The 22,773-nt window shown below is 33.0% G+C and overlaps 1 protein-coding gene and 1 long non-coding RNA gene across 2 annotated transcripts in view; one reads left to right on the forward strand and one right to left on the reverse strand.

Moving 5' to 3' along the window:
* The window catches only part of LOC126746877 (protein pinocchio), a 168,585-nt gene that overhangs the window by 15,218 nt on the left and 130,594 nt on the right, over nt 1-22,773 (forward strand). The window contains exon 2 of the mRNA XM_050455273.1: nt 22,620-22,752. Within this exon, the coding sequence (XP_050311230.1) occupies nt 22,620-22,752 (133 nt within the window). The remainder of the gene's footprint in view (nt 1-22,619; nt 22,753-22,773) is intronic.
* LOC126746883 (uncharacterized) lies at nt 7,130-14,501 on the reverse strand. The gene is made up of 4 exons (XR_007664016.1): nt 13,774-14,501; nt 8,133-8,280; nt 7,841-8,070; nt 7,130-7,783 (listed from the first exon to the last, which is right to left on the reverse strand). It is a non-coding gene; the product is annotated as an uncharacterized LOC126746883 (long non-coding RNA).

Here is a 22,773-nt window from a genome sequence, read left to right on the forward strand (position 1 = left end):
CCGAACAATGTTAATTACTTTTGATAAAGTCACTGCTTTCTCAGAACTCATTTCTGTAGTAACTTGATCAAAAGGTTTTAAAATTGTACAGGCTTCTTTTAAACTACTCCATTCGGGTTCTGTTAGCGGTTCAACTGGATTATGTAATAAGCCAATAGTAGCTGTGAGAGATTCTTCCACCATCATTCTTTCGAACATTAAAAAAGTAGAATTCCACCTAGTAGGTACGTAATTTTTTAATTTTAATGGAGAAGAATCAGAATTTATTTGGTTCTGAATGGAAAAAAAAATTGTATTGGCTTGAGTGCTCCTGTGAAAGTATTCTGCTATAGATTTTACTTTTTTTCTTATGATATCTATTTCTTTAATTGCTTGTTGAACAACGAGGTTTAAAGTATGAGCAAAGCAAGGGATGTGTATCCAACCGGTTATTTTAATAGAATTAACGATATTTGCTGCCTTATCTGTAGTAACTGCATGAATTTTATCTAATATATTCCATTGCGACGCAATAATTTGAATGTGCTCACATAAATTTTTTGACGTATGGCTTTCTTTGTAAACAAAACAATCCAACAGAGCAGATACAAATACCCAATCAGAAACAAAATGAGCAGTTACCGATATATAGCTTTCATTGGCTAGCGAAGTCCAGCCATCAGTTGTTAGGTTAATATATTCTGCTTTGTTTAATAATACACTTAAAGCATCGTCATGTTTTTTAGGTAACAAAGATTGACTAAAGGTCTGTCTAGAAGGAAATTTATAAGATGGCTCAAGTTCTAGAATTAAGCGTCGAAAGCCTACATCGTCTACGATAGAAAAAGGCTGCAAATCATTTATTATCATGTTGAACATTAAGTTATTAATTTTCTGTTGTTTCTGTAAAGATATTGGTCTGGATACAAAATTTCCCAATGATGACTGTACTTTTGGTTTTTTGGAGATGTGAGTTGGCTCTAATGCTGATTGTGTTTCTGATGAATGTGATATTGTTTTTACGGTAGACGTTGATGTCTCTCCTTGGTCCGTCCCTTAAAATTAACAAAAAAAAGTTACAAACAAAACTTGTCAAAACAAAAAAAAACTTTCAATTAGGTACAGTTACTTTATATTTTCACCACTTGGAGGGAATAATTGTTACTTTTTGCTTTATGATACAAAAAATTCTTATTTATTCTTTATTAAAAAAAAAGTTACAGTAGTGGGTTAAATTTAATCCAAAAAATCAGTGGACCCAATAACTTTATTAAACACACTAGTTTATTCCTGCCTTGAATGTTTGTCAATCTTTGCTCTACCGCCATGGTAATTCTGGAAACAGATTTTTGGAGATTAATCGTTGGATGCTTGCGTGATAGATGTTTCTTTAAGTTTGAAGTCGTTCTACCCTTGTAAGAATAAATTGTGCTACATAATGTACATTTAGCCTTTTCATTTGAAGAAGTTGTAAAATAGTTCCAAATATAACCTCGAGATCCAGACATACTAAGATACTAAGCCTAAAAATGTTTTAGGATTAAAAATGAGTTTTAAAAATTTATTAAGTGATTATTGTATCATATTTTCTAATAACAAAAAACTTCACTTTTTGTGTAAATATTTTACAAAACATCTATAAAAACCTACATTTTTCTCTACAAAATACACTATTAAATAAAATACACCATATAATATAGAATAAACCAACTGCAAGCAACAAAAGAAACGATCGCAAACGCCACTGTCTATTCTGCTATGACACTGTAACAAATTTATCATTTATAAAAAACATGATTTACTATACCGGGGAATCACCGAATCAATCTGTCAAAATAGTCGATACGTGCATTATCGATATCGAAACCGATGCCGTACCGTAAAGCTAAACATATTTTTCGTTCGCGCAGTGTAGAAGTTGCAGCAGACAACACAACCCAATCCACCCCACAACAAGTCATAACATAAGTCTTCTATTGCCGGCGCCCTCGCCTTACCGACTATAATAGTCGATTCCTGTATTCGCTTTATATTTCTTACTACTAACTAGCCACTGAATATTCGCACCGGTGGCGGACTGCCATTACTGCCAATGCGCCCAGCGAAAGCCGTAGAGAAACGAGTACTCGAATCACCATTTGTAAGCTGTCATCGACATCCGTTACTTCGGATCCGAGTAAGTAACGAGTACTCGAGTAACGAATAGTTACTTTTTTTACAGCTCTACCTCTGATGCATTTTCTACATTTGACAGATCTCTCATAGAGAATGTAACCCGATGTGTCTTATCGCTGTTTAAAAGCAGTCTGTTCGAGCAAAACCAATCTTCAGCCCTTGCCTGTGCCGCCATAGATCCAAGTAGTGATTCCTCATATGAATCTGCAGCATAAGAAGCAGTAGTTGTGTCATCAGCAAAGAGAGTGAATTTTGCAAGAGTTTCCCCTTCAAGAAGGTCATTTATATATCGTCGGTCCAGTGCCAAAACCATGAATGTGCAAAATCGTTTTTATGAGATAATTGCAATTAAAAGATATAATTTGCTGTGAAAAATCAGTGTTCTGACTTATGTATTTGATCTTTTTGTACTTACTGTATATATTTGAGTAGTTTAATAGTTGCCTATTGTTTTTTTTCTATTTTGTATTGTTTTTTTGTATAAGACACAGAAGATGAAGCTCACTCACATTCTATAAATAACATTGAAAATAAGCATGCGAAAAGTTTCAGTAGTTTTATTTTAAATATACAGTCTCTAAGAAATAAAATGGACGAGCTTCATCTTTTACTTGATTCATGTGATTTTCCTGATATTGTATAACTAACTGAGCACTGGTTAAAGCCTAACGAATGTTTCTTAATATCTGATTATATTCCTATATCAATTTTTTGTCGGCAACACTCCATACATGGAGGAACAGCTATTTTAGTTAAACAAACAATTGAAGCTTTTTTCTGTAAAATTAATAAGTATGATAGCTTTCTGTTGGAGAAGGTTTTTGAATTCTCCCTTTGTTTTTGTAAGCGATTTAATTTATATGTTCTTTGTGTTTATAGACCACCCACAGGAGATATTGGTATGTTCCTGGACAAACTTGATTCTCTATTATCCCAATTGTCTCTACACTCCATAGTTATATTGGCTGGTGACTTTAATATTAACTTCACTGATGTAAGCTTGCCATCATATCATACATCCCTTTTAAGTATATTGGAATCTTATGACTTGAAGATGCATGTTCTTTCACCCACACGTATAACATCCTCATCTGCAACTACTATTGATAATTTGTGTACAAATTTAAATGATGTGTCATGTAGAGTACTCTCATCTGGTATTTCTGACCATGAAGCCTTTCTCGCTAGGATTCCATGCAACACTGTATTTCCTTCATCTCATTATATAGGAAGAATTTTCAGCAGAGCAAATTTTAATTCTTTTTCTCCTACTGCAGCTTTGGTTAATTGGAATGCAGTTGAAATGGCTCCTGGCCCGTTTACTTTGTTATTTCATGTGCTATGTGACAAGATCAATCAGTGTTTACCTAAAAAGAGGCTTAAAATGAAAAATAGAAAACCATGGGTCACAGCGCAGGCCTCAGAACTTCAGCTAAAAACCTGCGCTTTTTGGCTAAGCTGTGCAAGTTTACAACTAATGCAAACATTATTCTTTATCATCAGAAATATCGTAGTCTATATAGAAAGACGATAAAAGCAGCTAAGGTTAAATATTATAGTGACCGCTTGAATATGTCCTCAAATAGGCAGAGAGAATGTTGGTCAATTATAAATGACTTCAGGCATTCTCACAAGAAAGTTTCAGAACCAGAAGTAAGACCAAATAGTTTAAATGATTATTACTGTAATATTCCTCATTTATTGCTCAAGGATGTGAATACTAATATTGATCCTTTGCATTATATTCAACAAGTGTCAGTTCAAAATTCTTTTTTCTTTTATCCTGTTAGCCTTACTGATGTTAGAGATGCAATTAAAAGCTTAAAAAACCATAAATCAGCTGGAGCTGATGGAATATCATCAAAATTACTACTCCTTTTGCCTGACTCCGCATTGAATGCCTTAGCTTCTGCCATAAACAATCCTTTCATAATGGCATCTTTCCAGCATGTTTGAAGGAGGCAGTGGTTATCCCTCTTTATAAGGGTGGAGATGTGAGTGAGCCTTGTAATTTTCGTCCAATTTCTATATTATCTTCCCTCTCCAAGATAGTTGAAAAACTTGCAAAAATCAGAATTTTATCTTTTTTGCAACATAGTTGCATTTTATCTGCAAATCAGTTTGGATTTCAAACGGGAAAAGGGACTCATGACGCTGTTTTCGGCTTTTTGGAGAGTGTCTATGTGTCCTTAAATTCTGGAGAGTCCGCGGCGGCAGTGTTTTGCGATTTATCCAAGGCATTTGATTGTGTAGATCATGGAATACTGCTGTCTAAGCTCAATAATTATGGCTTTAGAGGTGTGGCATTGCAATGGCTGGAATCCTATCTGTCTAATCGTACCCAAAGAGTTACAGTATCTGGATGTTTATCCGATTCCAGATCCCTTAAAACTGGAGTACCTCAGGGTTCAGTGTTAGGACCCCTATTATTTTTGCTCTATGTAAATGATTTGGGTTCATTAAAACTGCAGGGCAAAGTGATTCAGTTTGCTGATGATACCACCATTTTATGGAATCATAGAGATTCTGATAATGTTAGAGCCCAGGTTTTTAAGGATCTTAAGATTTTATCGGAGTGGTGTGCTGCAAACAGGCTTGTATTTAATGTGGGCAAAACCTTTATTATGGGATTTAAGTGTGACGTTCAGGGCCTTATGTTTAGTGAAAACTCCCCCTTGCAAAACAAAGAAAGCTGTAAGTTCCTTGGTATTACCATTGATGGTCGCCTTCGCTTCGAAGATCATATCCTAAATCTTGCATCAAAATTATCCTCTGGATGCTTTGCAGTAAGAATGGCGGGGCATGAGCTGGGAGGGGTAGTTGCACGTTCAGTGTACTTTTCTCTTATTGTGTCCCACCTTCGTTATGGCTTGCCTTTTTGGGGTTTAAGCAACAAGGGATTATTAAACATAATTTTTGTGATTCAAAAAAAGGCAGTTAGATACCTATGTTCCGCTGAGTTAAGAGATTCTTGTAAACCTCTCTTTATATCTCAAAAACTCCTAACTCTTTTTTCTCTTTTTATCTTAGAAACAGCTACTCTTATTCATAAATGTCCTAAACCTCCCTCTAACACTGGTCATATGGCTCGCCAGGTTAACGATTTTCCCTTACCAATCCCTACATCCTCCCTCACGAAGAACTCACTTATATACCTCAGCAAAAAAATTTACAACCATGTTCCTCTATGTATCAGACAAATTTTAGAAGTTAAGAGATTCAAAAAGGAATTAAAATCACTTTTATTATCCAGGGCATATTATAGCCTTGACGATTTTTTTAATGATACCTTTTAACCTGTGCTCTGACATCATTTTAGTGTTTTAGTTTTGTTTCCTGTTAAATAATGTAATTTACTTCTTCTAAATTCTGTTTTATTGACAGCTTTACTTATTTTTTAATGGAATTTATCAAAAAGATGCTTTTTTTTCTCAATTTGTTTGGTTGTTGTTTGGTAAAGTGTTTTAGAAGTTATGTTTGTTTGAAATTTAAAGTGAATTTGGAATTTTTTAGTTTTTAGGATGCTTGTACACAAGATTTTGTTGTCTTACGTAATATAGCACATTTTCTTTCTTTCTTTCTTTCTAAGTCACATTCATGAAATTTTGTCTTTTTGTTATTCTATTATTGCAATATAAAAGAGTTTAATGCGTAACATTTTTACGATATAATGGTTAGCCCAGAATCTTTTAACTCAATATAAATATTAAACTAAAGTTAATTATGTTTTTTTTTTAAGAATGATGAAAAAAAGTTGTAGTCAATTTCGGGTATGCAACTAATTTTATTTTTGGGCCGCATTTATTTAAAAGGTTAAGAAAAGTAAACAACAATCTTTTTAAAGTTATTTTATTACCAAAAAATTTCAAAAAGTAGTGTTTAAAAATATTATTTTCAAATAAATTTGTACTTAGTACTTAAAAATTATGAAAATACGTTTTTATAAAAACCTTTTTTAACAAAATTACAAATTTTTTTTATCGCTATCTTCACTTTCTTCCTCTACGTCTGGTTCAGGCAATCTATCTCTGACTTTATCACTTACCTTGAGTGATTTATAAAATGGGTGATAAATTTTTGGTATGGTAAGATCAGTACACATTTTTTGTAGATCGTGATACTTTGCTGCATTAATCAGTAACTCATCTTTATACGCTTTACTTAATGTTACTTTTTTGGGCCTTCCTTTACCTTTAGTAATATTTGCGACTTGAAAGTCATCATCATAGCTGAGTTTGTATAGCAGTTTGGTTTGATCAGCTTTAAGGTATCGAATCGAACAAACTTTACGCCAGGGAATTTGACTTAGTTTAAATTTTTTACGGCGAATGGTTATGGTTTTATACGAGCGCTTCTAATAATTTGGGTCCAGCCTTCAGAAGAATATATAGATATATATTAAGCTATAATTTATTAGAGTGTATGGAGTCACACTCCATTTCGGTGTGACCGGCCTCAAAAAATGTATGGTCTATTTGAATCAAATTAGAGTGAACTGCTAGAACCCCAAGGCACATAGCAGCAAATATGGTATTTTTTGTTGGCCCCCACAACCATCTGACATCATTCTAACTTCTTTAATAGTATGGTGGGCTAGCAAGTACTCGAGGACGCAAGAAGATATTTTGATTGCGCCTCTTTTCCACTTCCCATAGCTTCCTAGAGTTTCTTCCCATAGGTAGCAATCAACATTTTGATTTGCTAAGTTGTATATAGTTAAGTTATAGATTGCTAGCTTTCTTAAATAAAATATTTGGCCAGCTGGACCTTTGGGGGTTGTAAGTAGATACTGATGATCAAAGTTAAAAGATAGCACATCTGCATTTTCCTTTGCTGCTTGCTTATCATCATCTCGATTCTCACGAGCTTGTGTTTTTTTTGTTATATGTTTTTCGAAATTCTCCTCATTTTTTTGTTTTTCCTGGTCTGTCATGTTCGTCTGGGCTAAACATTTCTTGCATTGGTCTTTTTTTGGGCGAAAAAATCCTAAATTATATTCACTGAATTTAACTCGATACTTTTCCAAGGAAACTGGTTTAATATTCTTTTCCACGCACATATCTTTATATAATCTATGCATTATTGAACTGTTTAAGCTTGAAAGCTTTTATTGAACTGTTGTTGTGTTATTGAACTTTTTTTTTGATGACGAACTGCAGTAGTGTGACTCTACACAAGGAAATCACATAATGTGATCTCTAATCAAATTCTGATCTTCATCTTTCAGCTTATTAAAGGGAGCGTGTTTACCACGTAAATCTCCCTTAATTATCCCACAAGGAATGTACGTTCTTCACATGCCGTGCGTATAAATGAATCCGTAATATTAAGAGTTGCCATAAAAAACTCACCCTGCTCTTAAATTTTTGTTCCACGTGATTTATTACAAAAGTCCTTTGATAATCTAGAGATTCTAAGTTGCGAAACTGGTTGTAAATTTCTTGGCGGTTTTCCTCTCTTACAAATTATGTGATGCATTTATGGTTTGGCTTTCGCGAACATGGAGAAGGTAAAAGAGGACGAGCATTTTTCTCTATGTTTCTTGCATCGAGGTATGCTTCACCTTTGCGCCTTTTTTCCTTTCTAATATTTTTATTCCACATCGATTCGTTTCTTTTTATTGGATGCTCTAAAATATCGACGCTTTTATTTTTTTACTTTCCCTATATAATTGTCTACGACTTACCGGGTTGAATTATTTGTAAATTCTCAGGATTAGCATCATTTGATGAAGTTGAAGTGCTTGAACAGGTAGAACAACTTGAAGAGCAGCTAGTACTATCAGAACTGTTGCCTGTGTCATAATTGTCTGATGAAGAAGCATTATCTTCAAATGTTATAAGATATTATCTGGTGTCCTTAAGGGCGATGCCATGACTTCATTAGACAGCTGTTCAGCATCATCGTCGACTTTATCTTTAAAAATGCATAGTTAAAGACTAGCTAAATTTTTATTTCTCTAATTTATTATTTTTTACCTTCTGTTATATTTATGTTTTGTTCCAATTCGAAGTTAGTAACGCTTATGGTAAAATCATCACCAATATTATTATAGGCAAGTGTTTCAATATTTGCAACATTATTAAGAGAATGAGCAGTTCTGAATACTGGCGGAGCCTCGGTTAGCTGCAAAAAACAGCTTTATTAGTTATTAAGGCAAGGATAAAGGTACCTATAGTTCAGTTCAGAGATCTATTAGAATCTTTGATGTACCGCAAATAGTCCGTGTGCCGGTGTTGCTTGTATTGTCACATGACATGCATGTTTAAATCGCAAAATTTTATGTGGAAAGAGTCATAAAGTAATATTCTAAACGATATTTAATCATTTCATTAAATAAATAAATGTTTTAAGCATTTTTTTAAGAATTTATACATTTGATTCGTAAAATTTGACTACATGCGCCCACGTACTATTTTGTTAAACGCCTGACCTTAGTCACATCCACTCGTGAAAAGTTGCACAGGTCCGGCCTTAAAATTTATTTGTATTTAAAACTTTATTATTCGGGATTTTTGGGTTTAGTTTTATTAAGTTAGAAATTCAGGATAGTTGATAGCAAGATAATATTTAATTTAAATATAAGATTTAAGTACGTTAAATGAGTTTAACCAAAAATTCTTATTTCATAACTTTAGTTTTTAGCGCCAATATGTTAAGTTGGAATAATGTATTGACTACTGACTACTGTTAACCCACTGCATAGCTTTCATCAAATAGTAGTTAAACAATTTTAACACTGCTTTTCCGTTGTTGTCAATATTAAGAAACGAAATAGAAAACCTTGGTATACTAAGGGTTTACGAGTATCTGGGAAAAATATGCGCTCCCTTTTTTACATTAGGAAATACGCTATGAACAATGCAACATTTTTAAATTATTATAACAGATACAGCAAGATTTACAGAAACTCAATCAGAATGGCTAAGTGGAACTACTTTCAAAGGAGGATAAATAATTCCTCCAACAGAGCAAAAGAGTCTTGGAAGATTTTAAATGAGCTTAGGGGCAAAAATAATGTCTTGGTTTTTCCAAGCACCTTAGATTCCAATGTCCTCAATTCCTTTTACTGTGATATTGCTAGTAACCTTGCAGCCAATCTCTCACAAAAAATAGATCCCAGGAGCTATCCCAGCAATGTGGTAGTAGCCGAATCTTTCTTTTTTGCCCCCACAAGTGTAGAAGAGCTTAAACAGTTAATGGTTAATATTAAGAATAAGAGTTCATCAGGTTGGGCTTTCTCTTAAAATATTTTCTGTTTTACCTCTTGTTGCTTTGCAAGTCTTGGCCGAGTCAATTAACTTTTCATTTATGTCTGGAGTTTTCCCAGAGTACTTAAAAAGAGCAATGATTATTCCTCTTTACAAGTGTGGCGATCGCGACTGTCCTTCTAACTTCAGACCTATAGCGTTATTGCCTACTTTAGCCAAAATAGTGGAACGGCTCGTTAAGGTGAGGATGGTTTCATTTTTAACTAGGTTTGGCCTATTGCGTCTTCAGCAGTTTGGCTTTCGTGAGTCTGTGAGCACAAATGATGCTATCTTTAGCTTTCTAGAGCACCTGTACAATCGACTGAATGTTAGTGAAGTTGCAGCAGCGGTATTCTGTGAGTTGTCCAAGGCATTTGACTGCGTGAGTCACAGAGTGCTGCTGATGAAACTGGAGCTCTATGGTTTCAGAGGAACTGCCCTTGAGTGGTTTCGTTCCTACTTATCAGGCTGTCAAATTTAATGGTGGTATCTCTAAGGAACTTAATATAAATGTGGGTGGTCCGCAAGGATCAGTACTTGGTCCTTTACTTTTTCTCATTTATGTGAACGATCTGCCACAACTGCAGGTAACTGGCAAATTTACATTGTTTGCCGATGATACCACCATCCTCTGGCACGACTCTGATGTTTCTCAAATGGAGGCCAATATACGTGCAGATTTGTTAAAAATAAAAAACTGGTGTGATGCAAATTTTTTGACATTTAATGTTTCCAAAACAAATATCCTTAATTTTAAATGTAATACAAATGATATATGTTTAAATAATGAAGCCATCACCATGCCACCGTTCATTAAGTTTTTGGGTCTTTCCATAGACAAGTTCCTTAAATTTGAAGACCATATTGTGAGTGTATGTAGAAAAGTCTGATCAGGCTGCTAGGCCCTAAGGGTTATTGCCACCAGTCTTAATTTCTCCATCGCCAGATCTGCATACTTCGCGATTATCGAGTGGCACCTTCGATATGGAATTTGCTTTTGATGTTCAAATTCACTTTTTAGTTCAGTATTTGTACTCCAGAAAAGGGCCATTGGATATCTATGTGGGGCCAAGCCTCGTGACTCATGTCGCCTGCTTTTTGTATGTCATAATATTTTAACCCTGTGTTGTATTTTTATTTTGGAAACAGTTTGCTTAGTTTTTAAAAAATATAAACAGGAACTCCACTTAGGAAGCCACTATAATACGCGACAAAATTATTTGTTAGGGCTACCCATTCCTCATTTTGAACTTGTCCGTAGCTCTATCATATATGGAGGTAGAAAGCTGTTTAATAAACTTCCACTAGAAATAAGACAACTTAAGACTAAAAAAAGCCTACGTACAAGGACGAAAATATTTCTTGCTAGTAAAGCGTACTATAGTTTAGGTGAATTTTTTAATGATTAGCATTTAAGTATTTTTCAAAGTTTTATATAACTTTATTTTATTTTAAATTAGTTTCTCGTTTTTATTCCTTTAATGTACAGTCTATTGGCTTTGTCTACAACTTCTATGTTTATATTGACAATAAAGCATTTTTGAGTTTGATGAGAGAATAGGTGATACGAATTAGTTAGGCCCATTTATTCTGTGGATTACGGCATTAAATAGTTACTTTTTGACACAAAAGTTTAAAATGTTTTGGTTTGTCTTCAAATTTTATATATTTCCTTTTTTTGGGAATTGAGATTTATTTTTACATGGTGGTGATTATTAATGGGGATTGTGGCTGCCATATTCAATGTCCTTTATTATAGTTATTTTTTAATTAATACATATTATGATATATTATTATAATAATATACTCATGAAAACCCCCTATTTCTATATTTAGTACCAACTTCTTTGATAAAAAGTAATTATGTAGTCAGAAAATTGGAAGTATATTTTTTAAAATAAACTTTTACATTAAAAATCATCTAGCTGTCTATACTTTATGCGTTTAAAAGACACAAGTTTTACTTATAAAAAAAAACACACTTTACATCCTGAATGTAATATTTATTAATTTGTTTGCCTCATATTTAGTTATTATGCATATTAGGAGAGATTAGATAAAAATTAACAAAAATAAATGCGTATACTAAAAACTAAAAATCTTATACAAAACACTACATTTTAAGTATATTGGATCCTAAAACTACAGTGAGGATACTAAATACTTTTATAAATTTACCCACTCTTTTAAATCTGGCCCAAAAAGTTAATACAATTTTTTAAATTCTTTTTTTGCCATTGTTCTTTAGCAGTTTCTTCCATTAAGGAAGGAAACAGTTTCTCTGTTGCCACCATGGATTCCAACTTCATCTCGCACATCAGCATATGGATACTAAAGCATTACATTATATATACTTTATTGTGTCACCAAAGGACAAACAGAGGCAGTAAGCTGAAAAAAACAAAACTTTAAACTTGTTTAATTAATAAAAATAGGATTTTCTTACTATGGCAAAAAAGGGACTTTTTCCCAGAGAATGGAGGAAGAAGCAGTCTTCATTGTGTCGCTGAAGGACAACAGGGGTAGTAAGCTGTAAAAAACAAAATTTTAGACTTGTTTTATTAATAAAAATATGGTTTCCTTACTATGGCAAAAAAGGGACTTTTTTCCCAGAGAATGGAAATCATACATCAATCAAAAATGTATCATATCATGTTTCGGCTAAATAATATATGGATCTTTCTTCCTCCCAAATTTTTTAAATTTTCCTCAAATATTCTATACACCACCTGACAATTCCATTACAGCAACTCTTTTGTTAACCATCTTAAGCTTAAATCCAAGTTTTATCAGGTATCTCCGCAAGGTTGAGACTGAGAAATGTTTGTCCCTTGCCGATAAGATTTCTCTATGGTCAGAACCGTAATTGTTTTTGTATTTAGAATACACACCTTTCCTTAGCAATTTGGCAATATCCGTATCAAGTCCCTTTGATTGTCCTGCATCTTTTCTTTTTATTCTGTCTTTAATCCTTTTTTTTACAGGCATATTGTACTATAGGGGACCCCTATTAAAAACGCTGTTTTTTGCAAAGCACTACAATCATTTGTGAACTGAGGATCATTCCTTAGATTGTTATAGATATTTAGATAAATTTGTTTGGCGTCTGTACTTAAACAATTACGTTTTAAAACTGCTTGATTTCCTCTGTAGCTTCTACTTCCCTTGCTTCTTTTTGCTTCCTCAATACTAGAAAATGAACTATCAGAACTATGTAAGTCTAAATCACTGTCCAGATCACTCTTATTATTTTTAACACACATGTTATTGTCTTTCTTGTACACCCACGTTCTCCATAAGCCCGCACAAATACTTTCCTCTTCATTTGCCAAATTTTCCTGCCTATTTTCCCAGAGTCGAAACATTTTAAGGTCTTTAGGTATAATACCAAAACAAATCCACAAACACAAATAAAAAAACACACTTCCTCACAGTAAAAACTGCAAGCGAAAATTTAGACGAATACAGGCCAAATTCTAAATTCTTTACTTTCATAAACGTGTAAAAAGCATAACCGGCAAAATACATCAAATAATAACCTCACATGGCCCCCCTCCCAACTATTAAAGCTGATAGACCCATCCAACAACTATTTTAAAGGTGATAGACCCATCCTTAAATATCTCTTTAAAAACACGTCGAAAGTAATACAAAAACTGCCCAAAAATTTATTTAAGTACGGCCCCGTAATTCTTAAAATCAGTGGGATAGAGAGAGATACAAAATCACTTGCACAGCCTAAAGTAGGAATCGCCAGAACGCAGGTGTTTTATCTCTGTTTAATAGACTGGCTAAAAAGAGGTGACAAGTCTGTGAGTGCTGGAAGTGTTTAAAATATTTTGTAAGATGCTTGGATTTTAGTCCGCGGTCAATTTTTTGATATTATTTTCTTTCTAAAAATTGACATTTTCGAAAGAAAAATAAAAAATAGTATAAAACATGGGGTTTTACGTATATTTAAAATGATTTCATAGATAGGCAATATAAAATTTTGCCATTTAAACATATATATCATGCAACAATAAATATGACATAGGCGCACGGACTAGTTAGTGCGGCATCTGCGACACATCAAAGATTCTAATAGATCTCTGAACTGGACTTTACCACAAAATATTTTAGGTAAGTACATACACTTTTTAAGACTTTAAAGATAAAAAGTGCTATATTTCGCGTCTGAAAATTAAGGTTTACCTAAATGCAAAAGAAATTAGCTGATTAAAATCATATCGATGTAAACTAACAAAATTTAATTAATTTAAACAAAAATAATTTAAATTAATATGATTTTAGTCTCTTAATTGTTTTGCACTTAAGCCTTAATTTTTAGGCCCTAATATAGCACTTTTTATATCTTAAGTATCAATACCTTATTCTCTTTGTTAAAAGTATCCTCAGCAGACTCTCTGTGGCTCACCATTTCCATTATTCTTTTAGCTCTAGATGCCATTTTTAAAAACACAATTTTAATCTTTAAAACAAAAACTCACAAAAAAGCTTAGAGTAATTTTCTTATTAAAGTACGAAACACTAAACTATAACATTCACAATACTATTTATGAGTTTTTTCTTGCCAAAATTCGAAAATTTTGCACATTCATGGTTTTGGCACTGGACCGACGATATATTAAGAAAAGGATGGGCCCCAGAACTGATCCTTGTGGCACTCCAATGCTCATAACCCTCCTAACTGACTTCACACCCGCGACCCCCACCACCTGAGATATACATTGACAAGTTTTATACTATTATGATGAAATTTATAGTATAGTATTCAAATTTTTGAAGAATGATGCCATGATCGACACAGTCAAAGGCCTTGCTCAGATCACACAGCTAGACTGAATTGTATTGAAAATTAGATTAAACTTTTAATTTGCCTCTTAAAACTAGGTAAAGCAATGCCCAATATTTCAACTTCATTAGTATTAATAAACTTAAGTGTCTGTTCAATAGGGGAGTGAGATGCATAATTAGTGCTATGAAATGGTACTGAGAATAATCTATTATGCCTAAAATTCCTAGATGGTATATTGAATGATATTGCACCAAGGAGTTCAGGACAGATTTATTCAATTTTGTTTATATAAGCTTGGTATGAGGATTCCCAGTTTAACAGGTAACAGTTTAACTGACCATTCACCAATTCATATAGGACCACCAAATCAACTCAAACTCTCCTTTGCCTTAGCATAGATAAGTCCAACAACCTCCGAGCATCATCATAAATGCGATCATAAGTCAGAACACTGATTTTTCACAGCACATTATATCTTTTAATTGCAATTATCTCATAAATACGATTTTGCACATTCATGCTTTTGGCACTGGACCACAGATATATAAATGAACTTCTTGAAGGGGAAACTCTTGCTTAATTCACTCTCTTTGCTGATGACACAACTTCTTATGCTGCAGATTCATATGAGGAATCACTACTTTTGTGTACTTGGGATTCAAACACTGGCCAGAAGGGCGTCTAACATATTGAATTCCATCGGAATTAAACAAATTAAACTTCGATTCGTCGCTCCAGCAAACACGTTTCCATTCATGCTTTGTCCAGTGTATATGCTGACGGGCAAATTCTAATCGGGCTAAGCGATTCTTTTTTGAGCGCAATGGTTTTTTTTTGCTGGCCTACATGCAAATAGATTCTCTTCTACCAACCTTCGTCTTACAGTCCTTGAGGACACATTACAAAGCCCTAGAGCCTGTAATTCGTTTTAATTAATTTGTTTTAATTTGCGTACAGCTCTCATGTCCATTTTTTTTGGTCGACCAGATTTATTTTTTGGCTCTAATGATCCTGTCCTTTCACATCTTTTAATAATTGCCCAAACAGCTTTTCTTTTAACATCAAATCTACGAGCAATATCAATTTGACGATCACCCGCGCGATATGCATTAATAATGCGTTGTCTTAAGTCAAGAGAGAATCTAATTCCGCGTGGCATGTTGCACCTTGAGTTAAAGAGAACAAATACTATACCTACTAATTTTATTTTATAAATATCTAGACAAAAAAATAATTCCAAAATAATTGTTTTTGTCTATCTACTTTTGACCACCTATATTCATATTATTGCTTTATCTGATAGCAAGCAAAATATTTAACTGAAATTTATTGGTATCTTGGTACCGCCTTACAAATAACAATAATTTAAAATCTAGGGGACCTGTGGGTAAATCTTTAAACAATTATATGAAAATAATACTTTGTCTATCTACTTTTGGCCACTACTGTATATTCTTTTACAGGTCTTAACAGAAAATTCCCTGCAATTATACGCAAAACAAAGCCTAAAACTTTTGAGGAGTTAAGGACCAGATTAGTTATATGTGTGTTAAAGTTTATTTAGGTGCTCATCAAACCATGCATCAAGATCCTTAATAATGTTATGTGACTGAAGAGAAACGCTCTCTATATTGCAAAATGAGTCATATCTTTTATTTTTCTTGTAAAAACTAATAAGCTTACATTTACTCACATTCAGAAACAGTTTATTGGCAATACACCATTGATTGAGCATATCTAAGTCACCCTGTAATAAAACTTGTTAAGAAGAAACTACTTCCCTATAAAACTTGACTCACCACTATATCTCTTCTGCCTGTAGCTTCCAAGTTTCTGGAGAAATGTATGTGTGTATTTTATATTTTAAATTGTAATCTTTATTATAGTTTACTCTTAGGACCTATTTTATGTAACTGACATGAATAAACTATTGATTGATTGAATAACAGTATAGCTTAATTAATTAATAACTTAATAATTTAACATTTGTTGTAGAATACCTGACTAAAGGTTTTTAAACTGAGACCAATTATGTTCAATAATCGATAAATAATATTAGTATTTTTAGAAAAACAACTGCTCTATATTCGAAACAGCCTTCAAATTTTATGCCTTGGTGGGAAGGAATGCGAAATTTGGTTTTATGCCTAAGGTTAAGATGTAGGGTACCTCTTGGTACCAGGTCTATTATCAAATAGTGTAGAGAGCCATTCTTAAGAATGCGATGCAAAAATAATCGAGAACAAAACAAATAAAACGAGAGATTCAACCAATAAATATTTGATGCGTTGGAGAAGTATCTATAGGGGTATAGGAATGTTAGTTTAAGACATACAGAGACTTCTTCAAGACATGCAGTTTGAGATTTAAGCGAACAACAAAAAGACCCAAATTTCTTGCTGTCCCACAGATGGAATGATTTATGGCTTATACAAAAACAATCATAAAGAGATGGCGGATCAAAAAATAAAATAATATACAGGGTATTTCATTTAAAATAACAAAGTTGCTACTAGTTTTTGATAAAAGCGGCATCGCTGCATCGCAAAAAATATTTTTAATCGTTAGATCAGTGGCTAAAACCCATGATCCCAAATTAAAAAAAAAAAATTATTTTCCGTTCTCCATAAACGTATAAGGATTAAAAAAACTTTTACACTCTGTATCTAGAAAATGAAGCAAGTTAGGACATACGTTTATATGAAAAAAAATTCTTATTTTTGGCTCTCTTGAAATCTTTGCACTCAATTTTGAATCACCCTGTATAGATGATCTGTAATAATTATTGAGCCAAAATTACAAATCGTAGGCTTAGATTTAAAATACTGTATTTTCTTGTAAATAAGTCGTAATTTTGCTTTGAGAGGTTGTTTTTTTTTTAATTTTACACATACCAAAATGTCCGAATTGAATTTAATCTTCAATCTAACCAAATCTTATATTTATTTCTAAAGACGCTTTCGATTTAAACGGAACTAGTGATATCTTTATTCTAAATATTTATAGTATCAATTTGATTCAATTGTATACATAAAAATGAATCTTTCACATGTTCTAAATAATGATATGTGTATTTAATTTAAATACATTTTAATAAAGACTTTATATTTTTATATTATACAGGGTGTGCCAACAAGGTGTACGGCTAAGATAGCGCCTTAACTATACGAGGTAGAGCAAAAAGTTCTACAGCAAAGTTGTAGGGTTGACAAAAACCTACGAACTAAAAATATTTTTATGTATACTGGGTGTGTCACAAAAAAGTTACAATAAAATATAATTTTTTTTTAAATGGTACACCCTGTATATTATGGTACTAAAATGTGAGGCAAAAAGAGTACTTTACTTTGGTATAACGTTTTTAAAATTTCCGTGCGGCGTTGCAACGTAATTAATTTTTTTATGTTATGTTTTGCCTTTTAGAGGGTTCGTTTAAAAAATCGTAATTAACTTAAAATTTATTCTGCGCCCATGAAACTTGTACCACAGCTAGTCTAGGGTACCTCCTCTAGGCTGACTATGATCATTTGTAATTTTTTAATACGGGTGTTTTTAAAGAACTTTCAAACTTGCTGAAATTAAATACGCAATATCTGAAATTTTTCAAATGGAACACTCTGTATATTTTTATCTAATTAAGTTTGTCCCTCAAATACCTTCATTTTTTATTTAATATGTCCTATAGCTAAACCAAGTACTTTTTGAGATGTTTTAACTTTTCTGTAAAATACTATGCATAAAACGGGTATTCTTTAAGTTTTGATCAAGATTGCTTAGAAAAAATTATTGAAGAATTAGAATTGTTACTTTTCCTACAATTATTATTATTATTATTATTATAACATACTTGAAAAATTAACCAACACAATTATTCACCTAAACAGCTAAAAAAACAGCAAAATTAAATTACATACTAGGTAGGTACTCACGTATTTTTGCATAAATGTACATCGTTACACTAATTTTAAATTTTAAAGATCAAATTACAATTACAGTAAAGCCTCGATAGTCCGGACTAATAAAAACGACGGTGATACAGATTAACGAAAAATTCGGATTACCGAAACATGATGTCTTTTTACATACATATATGTTTTTTATTAGCGAATAATATATGTATATAACTAAATAATTGCCTACAAATATGTGATAAACGAGAAAAACATACAAATTAAAAGGATACACTAAATTACATGTTTGCTATGTAGTAGGTACATAATAAAGCTAATTAAAAAATTGTAGTCAGTAATTTTTGCTTGCTTTACTTTTCTTGGTTTTTCAAAAAAGCCATTTCTTTAAGTCTTTGAAAAACAAGCATAAATTGAAGCCCTTCACTGCTTCATCATTTTTGACTCCTTTCTCTCTCCCTTGATTTTCGTCATCATCTTCACATTCTTCGCTGCTGCTATAATGCATTTCGTTGCTTTCTATCTCATCTAATACTAAGTTGTCATCATTTTCAATCCAGCTATTTACTTCATTAGTATTTATCTCGTTTTCACTTAGTGTTTGGAGCATAGCCAAAACATCCGTTAAAGCTCGTAGCTTTTCCTGTAATTGCTTTAGCGAAATCAGATCATCGGCTTCGTATTCTAAATCATTACCAAAAACCGTTCCTTTTGGAATTACTTTTTCCCAACATTTTTGTAAAACCTCTACAGTAAGTTTTGACCCTGCATAACTCAGTAAGTATGTTGCAGTTTTGAGATTTAAGGTCTTTAATACCTGGATAACATTTTCTTCATTTTGTGATAAAATGTGCGCCAAAAGGCTCTTACGGTAAAACAATTTAGTCAACCTTATGGCATTTTGATCCATGGGTTGCAGCAATGCTGTGCAATTTGGCGGAAGAAAGATTGTTTGGAAATGGCCATCCTCACTTCTCAGTTCTCTTCATTGTCAATGATTAAAAGAGCACGTTCAGTTAGATTTTGGCTTCTTAAATACTCTTATACTTGCCTAATAAACGAATTATGAAACCTCTCTTTAAATATTGCAGATGTCATCCAAGCATTGCAGGAATTTTTGTACTCTACGGGTATGGGTACATTTTTAAATGCTTTGGGATTTTTTGCTTTTCCAATGACGAGAATTCTCAATTTGTAAGAACCATCTCCATTTACACATGCCAGGAAAGTAACCCGCTCCTTACTTATTTTTCGTCCCGGTGCTGTCTTTTCTGGAGAACGAACAATTGTTTTTTTCGGTAACATTTTCCAGTACAACGCTGATTCATCAGCATTGTCAACCTGCGTAGGAATTAAATTCAGGTCTTTCATTTTCTGTGCCAACATTCTTAAAAGGCTCAACAGCAGTTTCGTCATTGGATAATTTCTCACCACAAATTTTTAAAGCTCTCAAACCATGTCTTTTTCTGAAATTTGCGATCCAACCTCGACTGGCTGCAAAATTCTCATTTCCATAAACATCGTTGTAGATTTGCTTTGCTTTGGCTGCTAAACTTTCATATGATATGGGAATGTATCTGGAACGTTGCCTGCAAAACCATTCGAACAATCGCTTTTTCTGGAATATTCAGGTTTTCTTAGTGTTTTCCTAGCTTGTGGTACGCATCACAATCGCTAATAAAACTAAAAATACAAAACATTAGTAAAAATAAAACGTCTTTATAAACCTTGGCACATGCCTTTTAATGCTCAATTTGTTCTTTTTAATATCCGAAATTGTGGATGTGCCTACATCGTATTCACTAGCTAAGGCTTTTTTACTCACGCCACGTTCTAATCTGTTCAGTATATCAAGCTTTTGTCTTAAAGATAATGTTTTATGCTTTCGTCTTGGAGCCATATTCCCCAGAATTGGTGTAGGAAGGCCAGAAAGCAATAAGTGTCGACTGTAATACCTATGTAACGTTAAAAAGTAAACTTTCGCAAACTACCAATCAATTTAAACTTGTCAAAGCCTGCAAAATGGCTGAAAACAGCGCGATCCGGATTATCGCGTACAAGCGAATCCGGACTATAACGTACATAATAGCGGCAAAATTCGTGTTCGGACTACTGAAGCATCCGGAGTAACGCATGTCCGGATTATCAAGGCTCTACTGTATTATAAATTGTGTTCAATAGGACCTACATTTTGTACGCAAGCGTTTCTCCTTTTTGAGAATGAGTCATTAACCTTTTTCAACAAAATTGGCGTGACTGTTTGAAAAATCCCCCGAATTTTATTTTTGATATTTTCACTTGTGGTAGGAGTTGTTTGATAGACTTTTTCCTTCACTATCCCCACAAGAAAAAATCCAGTTTGGTCAAATCTGGGGACCTTGCGGGTCACCTCTGGCCCACCTCTCCCTATCCACCGGTCATCAAAATGCTCGTTTAAAAAATTTCTAACAGCATGGCTATAATGAGCTGAAGCGCCGTCATGCTAAAACCAAATCCTATCTCGAACATGGTCAGGCAACGTTTGTACAAGGACATTAAAATCGTTTTGTAAAAAGTTTAAATACATTTCACCTGTAAGATGTCCATTAAAAAAGTGCGGTGCAATTACGTAATGTCCTATTATTCCTGCCCAAACATTAAGCGACCATCTATGTTGATGATGAATTTCTCGGGTGAAGAATGGATTGCTGGTGTCGTAATAATGAAAATTATATTTATTAACACTGCCATTATTATGGAATATAGCTTCATCCGAAAAAGGCACAAAATTAAAAAAATCAGGCTGACGAATCTTATTTTGCGCCCACTGACAGAAAGCCATTCTTCTTTTATAATCCTGCGGAAGTAATTCCTGCAACAATTGAATATGGTAAAGATGGTAAAGATAAATTTTTCGCTTCGAAGCATGCGAGATATTGATGTTGCAGTAAAGGGTAATTTTTTAGTAAGCTGCCTAACGCTTTTATGAGGATCTTCAACGACACTTAAAGCTACTGTCATCCTGTTTTCCTCATTTGTAACTGGCTTGACCCGTTCATGTTTTTCATAAATTACACTTCCTGTTCTCTCAAATCTTTCTTTTAGTTTTTAAAACACTTGTGCTTGGGGATGTCTCCTTTCAGGATAAAGTTGTGCATAAATTCTAGATGCCAAAAGGTTATTTCTTTCAGCAGCTCCAAGGGCATATATCATATCAACAAATTCCTCACGAGGAAAATTCATATTGATTATAAAATGAACAATAAAAATTAAAAATCGACTAACTCACTGATAATAATTTCTAAAATGGTTTTTGAAGAAAAAACATTGATCTTGTCTACTGCTATCATAAAACTAATAATCTGACAATTATTATTTGACGTTTAAACCAATGTTTCTAAGCAACCTTGATCAAAACTTAAAGAATACCCGTTTTATGTATAGTATTTTACAGAAAAGTTAAAATAACTCAAAAAGTACTTGGTTTAGCTATAGGATATATTAAATAAAAAATGAAGATATTTGAGGGACAAAATTAATTAGATAAAAATATACAGGGTGTTCTATTTGAAAATTTTGAGATATTGCGTATTTAATTTCAGCAAGTTTGAAAGTTCTTTAAAAACAGCCTGTATTAAAAAATTACAAATTATCATAGTCAGCCTAGAGGAGGTACCCTAGACTAACTGAGGTACAAGTTTCATAGGCGCAGAATAAATTTTAAGTTAATTATGATTTTTTAAACGAACTCTCTAAAAGGCAAAAAATAACATAAAAAAATTAATTATGTTGCAACGCCGCACGGAAATTTTAAAAACGTTATACCAAAGTAAAGTACTCTTTTTGCCTCACATTTTAGTACCATAATATACAGGGTGTACCACTAAAAAAAAATCATTTTATATTAACTTTTTTGTGACACACCCAGTATACATAAAAATATTTTTAGTTCGTAGGTTTTTGTCAACCCTACAACTTTGCTGTAGAACTTTTTGCTCTACCTCGTATAGTTAAGGGCGCTATCTTAGCCGTACACCTTGTTGGCACCCCCTATATACAAAGCTAAGATAGCCTTATATTAATATAATATGCTTAAATTGAGTATTTTATTTTTTCCGTGTGGTTATTGTCAGGTTCTTAACAGTGCTTAATTCAAACATTTCATTTAAGTAGGTATTTTTTAAATTTTACATTATCATCATTTTTCGTTTAAAATTTCTTATGTAACCACTATTCATTTGTACCATATCCTTTGTAAAAAAATGCATCCTTTCTTTTCGATTCTGCATTAAAAAATGGTGGTTTCCATATAAAAAACATATTGATGACGTCATTTTTTTTGCGTCTCCCCGTATATTTAATTTCCACGTAGAAAAACCCTAAACCAAATAATAAAATCGACGGGTTCGGGCATTTTTTCAGAAACGGCCCATTTAATTTTTATTGAATTTATCCGCTACTTTACGTACGCACTGTATCTATTGATTGAATCATATTTTATTGTGCATTAATTTGTTTTTTTTTTTTAAGATGTTGAGAGTTGAAAGCAACACAAACCTTGATCATCTCGAGGGGTTCACTGAATTCGAAGATGAAATCCACTTTGATGAAGATGATCCTGACTTTGAACATCACGGATCACTGCATAACATCTTCTTTGGAGGTAAGAATGATTTATTTACAT

This window comes from Anthonomus grandis, chromosome 18 (assembly GCF_022605725.1).
Source record: "Anthonomus grandis grandis chromosome 18, icAntGran1.3, whole genome shotgun sequence".
NCBI classification, from domain to species: domain Eukaryota; kingdom Metazoa; phylum Arthropoda; class Insecta; order Coleoptera; family Curculionidae; genus Anthonomus; species Anthonomus grandis.